Source organism: Podarcis gaigeae (assembly GCF_964106915.1).
Source record: "Podarcis gaigeae genome assembly, chromosome: 2".
NCBI classification, from domain to species: Eukaryota; Metazoa; Chordata; class Lepidosauria; order Squamata; family Lacertidae; genus Podarcis; species Podarcis gaigeae.
This window is the reverse complement of record NC_139679.1, coordinates 83457461-83470549: the sequence shown is the minus strand read 5'-3', so window position 1 is coordinate 83470549 and position 13089 is coordinate 83457461. Positions and strand designations below refer to the sequence as shown.

Below are 13089 nucleotides of genomic sequence, written 5' to 3'. Positions count from 1 at the left end.
ATTTATAGATCAACACTCCCTTTTCAAAACTGGTTTTCAATGGGATACAGGGAGATGATATTGTGGGTGGGGCAGGGAATCAAAAGGTCATTTGACAAGGTAGGATGCACAGTTTGTGACCCATCAAGCCAAATGCTACAATTCACATGCCCTGCATGGAAACAGACTAGTGGCTCAGCTGATTCACTGCTGGTCTAGGAATTCAGAAGCAGAGGGGTGTTCTCAAGCACTTGGCAAAGCATAACATGCTGGCTGATAGGCTGTGTTGAACTCGATAGGTCATATTTGTGAAGCCAGACGTACGTGCATTGAGCTGAGTGTGCAGTTTCTTGGATTGTGACCTCATTCTTGATGTTCTTCTAATGACAGCAAATCCAGAATGACTGTTTAAAAGGAATTTATTATTTGATCCTCTTATAATCCCCCATTTGTAGAATGTTCTCCCCAGAGAGGCTCACCTGGTGCCTTCATTACATATCTTTATATGCCAGGTGAAAACATTCATCCTTTCCCAGGCCTTTGGCTAATGTTACATATTTTTGTGTTTTTATACTGTATTGTAAACCACCCTATGATCCTCAGATGAAGGATTGTGTGTGTGTGTGTGTGTGTGTGTGTGTGTGTGTGTGTGTGGTGTCACTTATTTTCCAAGCTGCTGGTTCAAGTTATAAAGTGTAACCATGTTTTCACTATTTAGGAGAGAATCATAGAGCGATTAAAGGAGCAAAGGGAAAGAGATGACCGTGAAAGGATTGAAGAAATTGAATCCTTTAAAAAAGAAAACAAAGACCTGAAGGAAAAAGTTAATGCTTTGCAAGCAGAGCTAACAGAAAAAGAGGTCAGTGTTTGCAATTAATTGAATATTTGTATTGCTGTGAATCAAATTGCGTATAGTTTTACAGTCGCAGAGTGAGATGTTTCAAGTGAAAGCAAATATATTTAAATAATTTGGGATGTAATATCTCCAAAACAACCATATTTCTGGGCTTCCAACTTTTACATATAATTTAATAATGGCTGGGCTTCAAACATGCCATTCCAGGAAGAGAAACAATTTGGACTCAGCAGAGGCTTCCAGGAATTAAAGGTTACTTCATTTCCGTCCTTATCTTTTTAACTTTGCTTTGCATGATTGTGCCAATTGTAGCTGTAACCCAGGAAGTCCCTGATTCAAAACTCACTTCAGCTATGAACTATCTAGGTGGCCTTAGCCAAGGCATTTTTTTTCCACCTCACCCCTTCCACTCTCAGCTGCAGATGGCCTTCATAAGACTGACTATTGTAAGGATTACACAGATAACATATGCAAAGTTCTTTGAATAACATACTGTGGCATGTAAATGATGGCGGTAATGAGAACAATGTCACACTATAATTTTTTCGTTGAGCCCCATAGGCGTAGCCAGAATTCTTGTTAGGGGCCAGGCATCTGCTGGGGGGGGGGGATCTTAATTAAATGAGTACTTTCCATGCTTTTCAGTAAATATTGTGTCCCCTTCCCCTTGACTACGCCCATGCTGAGCCCTACCATCATGTCCCTTTGAGAATTGATAATAGCAGTAAAGGGGAGATGAGACACATTAAGAAAGTTATTGTATAATCTGTTGGAAAGAACCAGAGACAAACAAGGCTGAAGTTGTGTCACTATGTTGGTTGGACCTATACAAAATTATAAAGATGCCTCTCAGACTTTATGTGATAGCACTAGAATTATGTCCTGCTCCTGGAGGCTAGTACTTGGGCATGTTTATGAGATTGTTCTTTTGAGGCTGCAGTGGAACAGAACCCATGGTTTTTCCACAACTGTGTTTGCAAATGTATGTTCTGCTTAATGATTAATAATATTAGTGATGTCTTAATATTTCCCCGTTGTGTTGGTGCAGAGGCTGAGATATCTGCATAAATTGGAAGCCCCCTCCGTCTCCCCTGTAAACCGGCAGGTCTGCAACTCCACATAAATATAAGAAGCCCATATTTTGTTGTTGTTGTTTAAAGTGGGTCCACTGCACTTGCTTAGAGAGAAAAGAGCCCCAGTAAAGAATCAAAAGAGGTTCACTGAACTTAATAAATATCCACTAATGTCCGTGATCATCAGTTTACTTTCAGTTAGACCAGAAGCAGGGTAAGTGGGCAGTGTATATATATTACATGTGCCCACAGAGGCGCTATGCTCTTGTGCTGTTGATTTCCTCTAAGCTCTTTGCAGCAGGGACTAAACATGGCTTTCTACCCATGGCTCATTACCTATGTGCTTTGGAACATAATTGCAGCTGTGCTTTAGAGGACGGCACCTCACAGTCTCCAAGCCCGCTGTAAAAGGCTTAGTAGGGATTAAAAATTGGTTCTATGTTTTCTGGTAACCTTCTCTTTCAATTGTCTCTTTTATATATATTACATGTATTTAGTCTAGCTTAATTGACCTCAAAGAACATGCATCATCATTGGCTTCGGCTGGACTGAAAAGAGACTCCAAGTTAAAGTCTTTAGAAATAGCCATAGAGCAAAAGAAGGAGGAGTGTAGTAAGCTAGAAGCACAACTGAAAAAGGTAAATACTAACAACAGATCTTATTTCCAATGCATGCCTGCGTTTCTGCAGTGAAATATGTCATCTGTTAGTTTCGAGTCGAAACTACTGTTAATGAATGGAAATGTGTTTGTTTATAAAGCTTGAAAACTGTCAGCAGTTTTAAAATAATAATACTGTATTATTATTGCCATTTTAAAAATTTGTCTTCAGCAGAAAAGCCATGTAAATATATACGGGAACATTTTTTTTTATGTACAGCATATTTAATCACATTTAGTCTAAATGATTTTGTCAAAATGATTTGGAAATCATGTTAGCACATTTCTACCATACATTGTTTCTCTTTCCTATGTGAGTTAGTATTGTGTATGTTCATCGTTGAAACACAAACTCATGGCATACTTCTTGGTTTCAGCATCATGTTTGCCTTCCACACCTTGTAAATGGGCTCATGTTGCCAATAGATCATTTAAACAAGGGCACAGTCGGGCCAAAGTTAAGCACATTTAACTCTCATTGAAAGTGCAACTTGGAAAAAAAATCTTTAAATTTGGCTATTGTGTGGCCCATACATCATTGTGGACAGGTGCTTGCAAAGTGATTAACTATATGAACATTAAATTTGACAAGGCAAAAGTGCAAGATCCCATGTATACCACATGGACAGAAGATTATACTTGTACAATCTTTTGTAAAGTCACAGGCAAGGGGAGAGACAGCCCAGTCCTCATTTCTGGGTTGAATTGCCTGATCAGTGCTTGACAGTTCAAGATAGGTTGCTAAATGTCAAAAAACACACCAAAAGGTAATAATAATCATATATAAACAACATCAAGATGCAACCCCAAACAGTCCTAACTGAACTGAAATCTGAGATGAAACAACCTACCAAAATCAGTGCATTGCGCATAATATCCAGTGCACCAATGTAGGTTTCGCATCCATACAATTCAAGGAGTGTGCGTGCATGTGTGTGCATGCTGCAGTTAAATTATGTGCTGAAACCACCCCTTTCACTCCAGAAGCTAAGGATATATTTGCACTTCATTGCTGGGCGGGTCTGACTCAATACCATTTGCTGCCTGAAGCAAAGGACAAGATGGCGACCCTTCCATTCCAGATGCAGAAGGTGACCAGGTTCTCAGTTGAACCTTACTTCAATGCTGTGTCTGAAGACAGTAGGTTGGCTCAGGGGATGCATGCGCAACTGTGTGGCATTCACCTGCTGCCCAAGGTTGCTGTCATCACAACAATACAAACACAACACGTAGGCTAATAGTTAGTAGAGAATATATAATAGAATAATGATATCATTCAAATTATAGGAATAAGGCAATCAAAGTTCATATGTACCATATAACAGAGTGGTAGTGAGGACTGTCAAGCCGTGTGTTCAAAACAGATGTCTAAGGACAGTCTCTCAATAGTCTTTCAAAAGTTTCAACGGAAGACGCCTCAAAAGCCTCAAAAGGACAGTGTCTTTGGACAGTGTCTTCAGGGTTGCTGTCATGGAAGTACTGGCTGTATTGGCGGGCTATGCAATGCTTAGCACATTAAAGAGCCAGATTTTCCCAGATGTAACACATCTCAAGTTTTTATACCAAGTGTTGCTTTAAAAAAAAATCTGTATTATTCATCAACTATGTTTAGCAATATTCACTGGTTTGTGAGAAGAACAGGTGCTTCTACAATGAAAGTTTCAAATTTGAGGCGCTGAACAGAAACATGAATTGTTATTGATAACTGACCGCAAACAGTTCTTTTTAATGTGTGTTTTATTTGGCAGCGTTGCTTAATTTTAGCTGAAATTCCAAACATTGTGTGAGAATATGGTCATACAACAGATCTGCATGCTTAGTGTTCAGCCATTTGAACTTTTAGGAAAACCTAAGTTCGTGCATTTGGTTGGTGATGAAACTGATGAAGTATTGATATGCCTTTGTTCCTATAGGTAGAGAGATGTTTTTTGAAACTTGCATTCCACAGTAGTGATGGGTCAGGAAACATTGGAAAATAAATTCCAGATGAAACTTCAAAAGCATGTTTTTAAATTTATCATTAAAAAAGAAAAACTTGCTTTTGGAAGTTGCATGTAACGTATCATTCCAGCACACACACACACACACATACACACACACACACACTTTTTGATTAGTTTTCAAAAGAATGATTGAAATGATCAAATCACTTCAAACCACTTAAAGTACTTCTGTATTTACAAAAAGTAGCCCAGTCACAACTGACCTGTTTCTTGTTCTGTTTATGCAGCAAAAACCGACCTGAAAACAGTAATCAGGTGGCATATGGGTCTGTAAGCTATCTCTATATAACAGATCTTGACCTTTTTGCATCAGTGCTGGCTCCAGCATTTTGGGGCCTCTTAGGCATGGTATTGTCAGTGGCCTCCATTAACCTGGAAAAGTTGGGACACACAAGTGAGAATTTCCTTAGGCTACATCTGATCTTGGATATTCTGTGTGAAGTAAAAATAGCAACATTATTTCAACCATGGGCCCTCTCTGGTCTTAGGGCTTTAACAGATACCCAACCTGGCCACCTTCTGGAACCCCCTGATTTAAATTATGTGAGGTTTTGGAGCTACGCAGAATTTAAGCTTGGAGTTGTCACATTAATTATCCTACTTTTAAATAAGTGGCATGAGGACTGGAACCTTGTCTTACTTTTTAGCTTCAATTACAATTCTTTGTGCCTCCCCTTAATAATTAGTATGATCATCTTTCCAACAACTGCTGGTGTTTAGTTCCCGCTGGCTACAATAACAGCAAAGTGTAATCAAGAAAGCATGTGGTATGCCTAAAGTTAATTTGTAGAGGTTAGGGCTTTTTCCTGTTATTTCCTCTGATTTTCTGCTAGTTCTTCTTTTCATATATTTTTGAGCTAGGAAATGGATAAAACAGGGAAACCGATTCACCAGCATCAAAATTCTTTCAGCTTTCAAAACGCCTTGCTGCTTTTCAAGCTGGCATAATTATACACCAACCGCCTTGCCTTGGGGAGGGGAACACAGAATCTGTACAAGAGAACTGCAACAAAAAGTGAAACTCACATATTTTATTACAGTATATTATACTGTAGGGTTATCATATTTCAAACAGTAAAAATCAGGACAGGAAAGTTGTTGAGCAGTTTTCCAGATATGTCTGGGAAATTCCGGACGTATGGCAACACTGCTATAGTGTATCTTGAAATAATATATATATTGCATACCTATCCATTTCCCTTGAGTGGAGATAAAAAAAAACCATACTGTACAGTTAAAAATGAACACTAGGATATCCAACTTTACAGATGACAGTCCTCTATATGAAGGACTGTCGGCTCTCTATTTCAAGGTATTGTCTATTTGATGGGCCTATCTGGTTAAAAGATCAAGAATTATCAGAAGTGAGGGCAGAGCCCTTTCAGTTGCCCAATAGCAGATAGCTCCTGAACCATAGAGGTCGTCTCGCCATAGTTGTCCCTGCTGTCTTGCAATGTATACCTATTTAAATTATAGCAAATGTTTCTAAATTTGCATCCGTGCACATAAACTGGCATGCGGCATTTTGTGCAAATCTGTGCCCTCTTTATGATGCATTTGCTCTGTTTTTTGGCGATGTAAGTGGCTACACTAGGCAGGATTATGAAGAGGGAAAACCAAAAATGCCATGGGAGAGATTCAGTTCACACCTGGGATTCTGAGGCCTTCTCTGAAATTCAAGGAGGGGCTCTTTGCTGCACTTTCTTTCAATGCAGCAAAAGAATCCACAGTGGAGGGAGAAATCTGGACAGCTTCACTGCATCCGTGAATTTTCAGGAGACTCTTTGGATCAGAGCTTAATAAAAGAAAGCTTGCAGTGTTAAAGGCATGAGAGCATTAACAGAAAAATGCCCCAATGGATGTTTGTTTTATAGACATTTTGCCTTCATGAATGAAGAAGTCATAGGAATTTTCTTTGTTTAACGGCTGTAAGTAATCCTTAAGCCATTTGTTCTGAAGTGGTCTCAGTGAATACCCTTGATGGAGGCAGTTGTGGATTTTCAATCTCTGGCATCCTGTTCAAACCCTACCCCCCATTCCCACCCCAGTGATTGAGTTGTCATGGGGTCATCATAAAGCTGAAGTCCCATAGGGTGGTAGAACTTCAGCGAGACTGCTCTAGAATAAGTGGTTTATAGCTTACAGCATCATTTGTTTTGCTTCCTTATAGACTATTCCACTTCAGAATGTCTTCCTTTTGTTCGCTGCCGCTTGGATTTCCTCACCACTACTGTTTGCCAAACTGTACTGTTCAGAATTCAAATAAAACTGAAATGCAGTTTTGTGTTAATATGAAAGGAAGGCCATAAATTTAATGATAAAGTTTAATTAATCTTTTATTATTACCATCTTTGAAGCTTTGGTGATAAATTGCAGCCTTGGCCAAAAGCACTTCTAGTGATTCATTGCTAGAGACCAGCACTTAATGTATCATCAAAAGTGGACAGCTTTCTGTATTTCATGGGTTATTTCACTTGAGAAAGGGAAAGTAACACAAACCTTAGATTTCTTACTCCAGCTATTCTTTTTAGGAGCCAAAGTCAACATTTATTTTCCCCCAGTGCCTCTCACTTGCACTAAAGAATGTTTAGAAACTTAAATTTCTGCTTTAAAAAAATAAAATTCCAAGTTCTTCTGTGCAAATGTGCTGGATTTGCTGAGCTAATACTGTTTTCCTGGATCTTTCCTTCTTTTCCTGTCTGTGCTTCATTCCTTCCCAACTTTGCAATGTAGCAAGCTGAACAGTTGTTCAATCAGATGTACAATCCAGTAAGTCATTTCAGAAAGTGTCCGCTGTAACATACGAAAGCATGAGGATCCATTTAACCACCACCATGTTGTCCTTCTTCCTCTGTGGAGCTTTGCAAAACAATATGGCTTCATTTGCGTTGTGTTGAAATAAAGTGAGCTTTGCGGACTTTAAGGCTATTATATTTTCAAACGTTTGTGGGAAATTGTGTTTATTAGAAATTGGATCAGTAAGTTTTGCGATCAAATTTGAAGTGCCTTCAGGTCCTCAACTACTTCAGTGTAAGAAAGCATGCAGATATCAGGCTTCGTTGTTATTTTACTGCTATACTCATGGAGTACTTCAGTGGATCCTTCAAATTAAACTTAAGCTCTGGAATGTTATTCAGAATATCTTAAATGAAGAATAAATAGTTACTGTCTATTTTCTTTGTGTTATAAAAAATGCAGTGTGGTAGGTTTCTGGCAGCAGACAGGGAATTGCTATGTCGCAAGATTAAATGTTCCTTATAGCAGCCTTTTAAAATGTTGTCACAAACACTTGAGTTTTATTTATTAATTGCGTTTTATAAACCACTCCCCCCTGCCAAGGAGCTCATGTACACGGTTTCCCCCTCACCGGTTTATCATCACAACAGCCCTGTGAGGTAGGTTAGGCTAAGAGACTGCCCTAAGATCATCCAACGAACTTCATGGCTGAGTGGGGATTTGAACTCTGGTCTCCCAGGTCCTAGTCCAACACTCTCATCATTACACCACAATGGCTTTCACAAACATGCTTGCTAGAAGGAGAATGCTTCTGGTATCATGGGGACTTTCTCCCATAGAAATGTACCCAGATGCCACTTACCACAGTGTGCCTTTTTAAAACAGGAAAATACACTCTTGCTGCTTAAGTTTAAATACCGTAATTTAGTTTTAGTTCCATGCAGTGCTTTCCCCCCCTGGGGGTACGCATACCCCTAAGCATTTCGTGAACCTAAGTTTGGCCTCATTGAGGGGCAGTATTTCAATATGAGTAGGAAAATGGGAGTACCCCTAAACAGTTTTTTTAAGGGAAAAAAGCACTGGTTCCATGTGTTTCAATAATGCAAAGAATAAAACGTCCAATGGCACCTTACAAACAAACACATCTTATTATGTTGTGTGCTAGAACTTGCTTTAACAGATGTGCCATGCCAGAAACAACACTCAACCCAAATGAATCTGAGTGAATAACTTGACAGTCATTATAAGTAATTTGAGGAACAGCAAGACACATAGACGATTATATATAAATGTATTACATAGATATATCGTCTATAAATGAAAGCATTTTTATATCTTAGTGACAGATTTACACTGATAATGAAAATTATTGTACCTTTTAAAAGGCAGAAAGAATGTTAAAGCTGTATTATAGAAACCTGTTTTTAAATTACATAGTGTTTTGTAATTGCAGGTGGAAGGTGTGGCATGTCTCTAAGGGAAATTTCTGTTATGTGCAGCTAGGGCATTATTCCTCTTCATTGTATTTGAGCAAATTCCACAGTTGTAATGAAAATTTAATGTCCTGGTGAGGAAATAATAGGCCTCATAAAACACACCACATTTATTTATCCAAAATTAGCCTGTAATTACATTTAGTTTTAGGTAGATCTTACATTCTCATATAAGGTCTAAATTTATTCCTACTTTGCCATATGTATACTTTTAGATAAGTTACCAACAAAACATCTTGTATTTTGGCAATTTTTTTTAAATTAAATGAAAATTACATCTGCAGCAAGATGATTTTAGTAGATGGGAAATGGGTGCAGTTGCTCTTACAGAATGAACTTCATTCCCCATCCCACATCTCATTGGCCCTACTCATGCATTATAGTAAACCAAAGTTAATTATTTGTTATTGTTTATGGCCACCTGTCAGGGATGCTTTGGGATTCATCCACACTTCCGCTTATCCCATGCCTACCGAGTGGTTTTCTGAACATGATTCTAAGCAGTTTTGACTTTGCCCCATCGATTTCCCCTTGAAACCCTAAATCAGGACAAAAAGCATTCAGCATAAAACCATATTGCTATTTATTCTGATTTAGCACTAAACTGCAGATTTTCCTGAGGGGAAGGAGTGGAGGCAAATGCCCTTAGCATTGATTCCTGCATTGCAGCCGGTTCGACTAGATGGCCCTTGGGTTCCCTTTCAACTCTATGATTCTGATGAATTTATATCCCACCATTCCTCCCAAAGGAGCCGAGTTAATGGTTTGCTATGAATGTGAACAAAGGAACCAGTGTTCATTTTGCACCAAAGAAAGCATGATCTCTGGCCAAGATTTGTTCTTGGCTTACTGATTTTGGTTTATCTGAGCAAACAAACAAACTCAGCCCTGATAATGCAAAGTCAGGAATTTTGATTTCCCACCCCCCTCCTCCTTACACCAGCAGGGAGAAGCAGTGGGGCTCAGATTGGCAAGTTTGTGGTAACTGGTTAAGTATGGTTTATGGCAGTGTTTCCCAACCTTGGGTCTCCAGCTGTTTTTGGACTACAACTCCCATCATCCCTAGCTGGCAAGACCAGTGGTGAGGGATGATGGGAACTGTAGTCCAAAAACAGCTGGAGACCCAAGGTTGGGAAACACTGGTTTACGGCAATGTGACAACTGGACCATTGTCAACTTACATGCTTGTGTCGCTGCTGAACATTCATTCATTCATCATTTTATTTGTATGCCACCTTTCCATAGTTAAAACAATGCTCAAGGCGGCTTACAACATGACAAGATTTACAGAATTACCAACATAACAAAAGTCATAAACAATAAATAAAACACATCAAAAAGTACACAGCCAAATGGAAAACAATTTCCACATAAATCATAAAATCTAAAACTAAGAATACAGCATTAATATCAATCACCATTTAAAATGACATAGATAAAAAATAAAAGCAATTTAAAAACAAAACAAAAAAGGAGGCCCCTCTGGCCAGCAGCAGCGGCAGCACTCCACCAAGGCAGGTGGAGAGAAGTAGGGCAGGGCCCTTCAGGCTTCCAGCAGGTCAGTCCTGAGCAGCAGAATATAAATTGCCTGATATTAATCCAATTCATGAGTACTCTTAAAACCCACTTTATTCCACGTGAAATGATTTCCAGTTTCTTACTTCATATTCAGGAGCTTTCGTAGAGTCGTAGAGTTGGAAGAGACCACAAGGGTCATCTTGTGCAAGCCCCTGCAATGCAGAAAACTTTTGCCCAACGTGGGGCTTGAACCTATGACTATGAGATTAAGAGTCACAGGTGTGCACCCTCTCCCCATCACGATGAACTTTTCCTGTCTATATGCATAAATGTCTGCTTGAGAAGCTTTCTTGTGCTGGAGGGATTACATGAGCAGGTTCTAGTGATGAATTTATATCAAAGGTTCTGCACAGAATCGGAGAGGGTGCATTAAAATCAGGCTTACTCTCACATCCCAGTGCATATGCATCGTGCATTCTTTGAACTGTCCCTAACTCTTCCTCCCCATTAGATCTCGGTCCTATAACCCAGTTAAGCCGTAGAAGCTGGCTTTTAGCCTGTTAAAGCCAAAAATGATGCTGATTTAAATAAAAGTATTTTGATTTAATATGACTCTGGACCAGAACCAGTGTAGCGTAGTTTTTCATCTAGGGGAGCATATAGAACATCCAGAATTGTATTGCGGCATTGCCAAATGGTAGGCCTCAAACTGCTGTTTAAATTCTTTCAACAATAAAACCCAAATTGTAAACTTGACATTGGCAGCTGCTGTGGCAAGAAAGAACATTGAATTCAATGTGGGGGTTTTTTTGGTTCAGCATTGTGGTCAGCATTGTGAGCCTATTGTGTAATGATCTTTTCCTCTTCTTTTGCTGCATTACTTGTACTGTTATTGATTCCCCCCTTCATAATGAAAATTAAAAGTTAAAATTGACCATAAATTCAACTAATTTACACTCAGACTCCCACAAACAATTGTATTTCTCACTTTTATTTTTTATTTTAATTGGCAGGGCAAAAAAGTGACCAAATCCAATGTCCTGCCTCAAGGCAAAATATGTCTATTGTTCAGTCTACCACACCATACCAAGAAATGAATGTATCTGCAGTAGAAAAGAAGAGTAGAAGGGGCCCACCCTAGTAAGAGCATTTACTGAATATTGTAGCTTTTTAAACTGAAACAAGTGCCAGTTTAATGGACAAAATGGCTAAATATTGAAATTCTGACTTCACTTAAAACTTCATTTAGCACTAATTTCTCAAGTAGTTCTTTGAAGGAAGGGCAGCATATAAATATATATATATATTTAAACATGTTTTTGCAGATCACTGCTACAGCAGGATTAGGATCACATAATTGCAGACTTGGAAGGGACCATGATATACTTTTTTTTTTCTATTCTACACTTCTTTTATATTCTGGGACTTTTCCTTTACCATGAATTTGATTTTTGAAAAAAACAACAACCCACACACATTTGTGTTAAATGTGGTTTATCTGTGATAAGTAGAGGGGGAAAGATAGTTTTTATGCTGAGACTGTGAAGGGCAGTGCCCAGCACAGTCACTGGGCAAGATGATGAGGGTCTGGATTCTCTCTTGCCTCACACAGCTCTCACATGTCAGGATTGGGTTAAAATATATGCTTCCCTTTCCTCTTGTGTAGAGGAAAAGTGTGTTGAATGGGGGCTTAGGGTTGCATATTTAGCTCCACCCACAAAGCTGTCCTGCTCCCCCTGACCCACTTTTGCTGCCATTGTGTTCAGGGTTATGTTTACAGCAGGAATCCTCCATGCATGAAAGCCCCCTGCAATTTACAACCCTGTTTAACAAGGTTTCCAAATTGCACAGGGAGCCTCCATGCGTAGCTAAGGCGCCCCACTGCGGGTGTTACCCTGAACATAGTAATAGTAAAGGCAGGAGAAGGAGGAGCAGCATGACAGAGTAGGGATAAATGTGCAATTCAACACACCCTCTCCACATGAGCAATGCATGAAGTAGGCTTGAGTGGAAAGGGGTTACAAATACTAATAATGGTAATTAGGGATGGTGTACAGAAGATGATTTTTTCCTGTTGTTTAGGAAAAACAAAACCTAGCTGTTTTGGAAGAGAGGAGAGCAGGGAGGTTGGCTGACTGATTCTACTGCTTCTCTGTGTTCCAGCATGCCAAACACCAGCCTTAAAGTTTTGGTGCACAGGGGCCAAACAGGTCTGAGAGCTGGTGTGGTGTGGTGTAGTGGTTGGAGTGTCAGACTAGGACCTGGGAGACTAGGGGTCTAATCCCTACTCAGCCATGAAACACACTAGGTGACCTTGGGCCAGTCCCAGTGTCCCAGCCTACCTCACAGGGTTGTTGCGGGTATTAAATGAGGAGCAGCAGAACCACACCTCCTTGAGCTCTTTGGAAAAGAAGGTGGGATGGAAATGCAAGAAATAATAATACGTTATATCTGCCACCTCTGTAGGGGTGGAGCAGTCCTTGCTTTTTTTAAGAGCGCCATGAGCTTCTCCAGTTGTCAGCATCCCAAAAATGTGTTTGGCAAAGAAATGCAGGGCTTCCTCTGCTTTCTCTGGGTGGTGTGGTGTTGGGAAAGGCTTTGTTAATATACCACTAGCTAAAAGCATTTCACACTTGAAATCCTCATTGTACAAAACGTTGGGGGGAGGCAACCATCTTTGGGTGCCTCTTCCTCAAGAGGTCTGTAGGGCAGCAACACAAGAATGGACCTTTTTTGTAGTAGCTCCCCACTTTTTTGAATGCTCCCCCCAGGG

The 13089-nt window shown here is 39.6% G+C and overlaps 1 protein-coding gene across 12 annotated transcripts in view; it reads left to right on the top strand.

Annotated features, from left to right (window-relative positions):
* ERC2 (ELKS/RAB6-interacting/CAST family member 2) overlaps positions 1–13089 on the top strand; it is a 505832-nt gene that overhangs the window by 211562 nt on the left and 281181 nt on the right. For 6 of the 12 annotated variants that reach the window (XM_083727011.1, XM_083727006.1, XM_083727007.1 and 3 more), the window contains 3 exons: positions 698–838; positions 2406–2546; positions 7303–7338. In XM_083727011.1, coding sequence (XP_083583137.1) covers positions 698–838; positions 2406–2546; positions 7303–7338 — 318 coding nt within the window. The remainder of the gene's footprint in view (positions 1–697; positions 839–2405; positions 2547–7302; positions 7339–13089) is intronic. The other 6 variants (XM_083727002.1, XM_083727012.1, XM_083727004.1 and 3 more) reach the window with 1 other exon arrangement.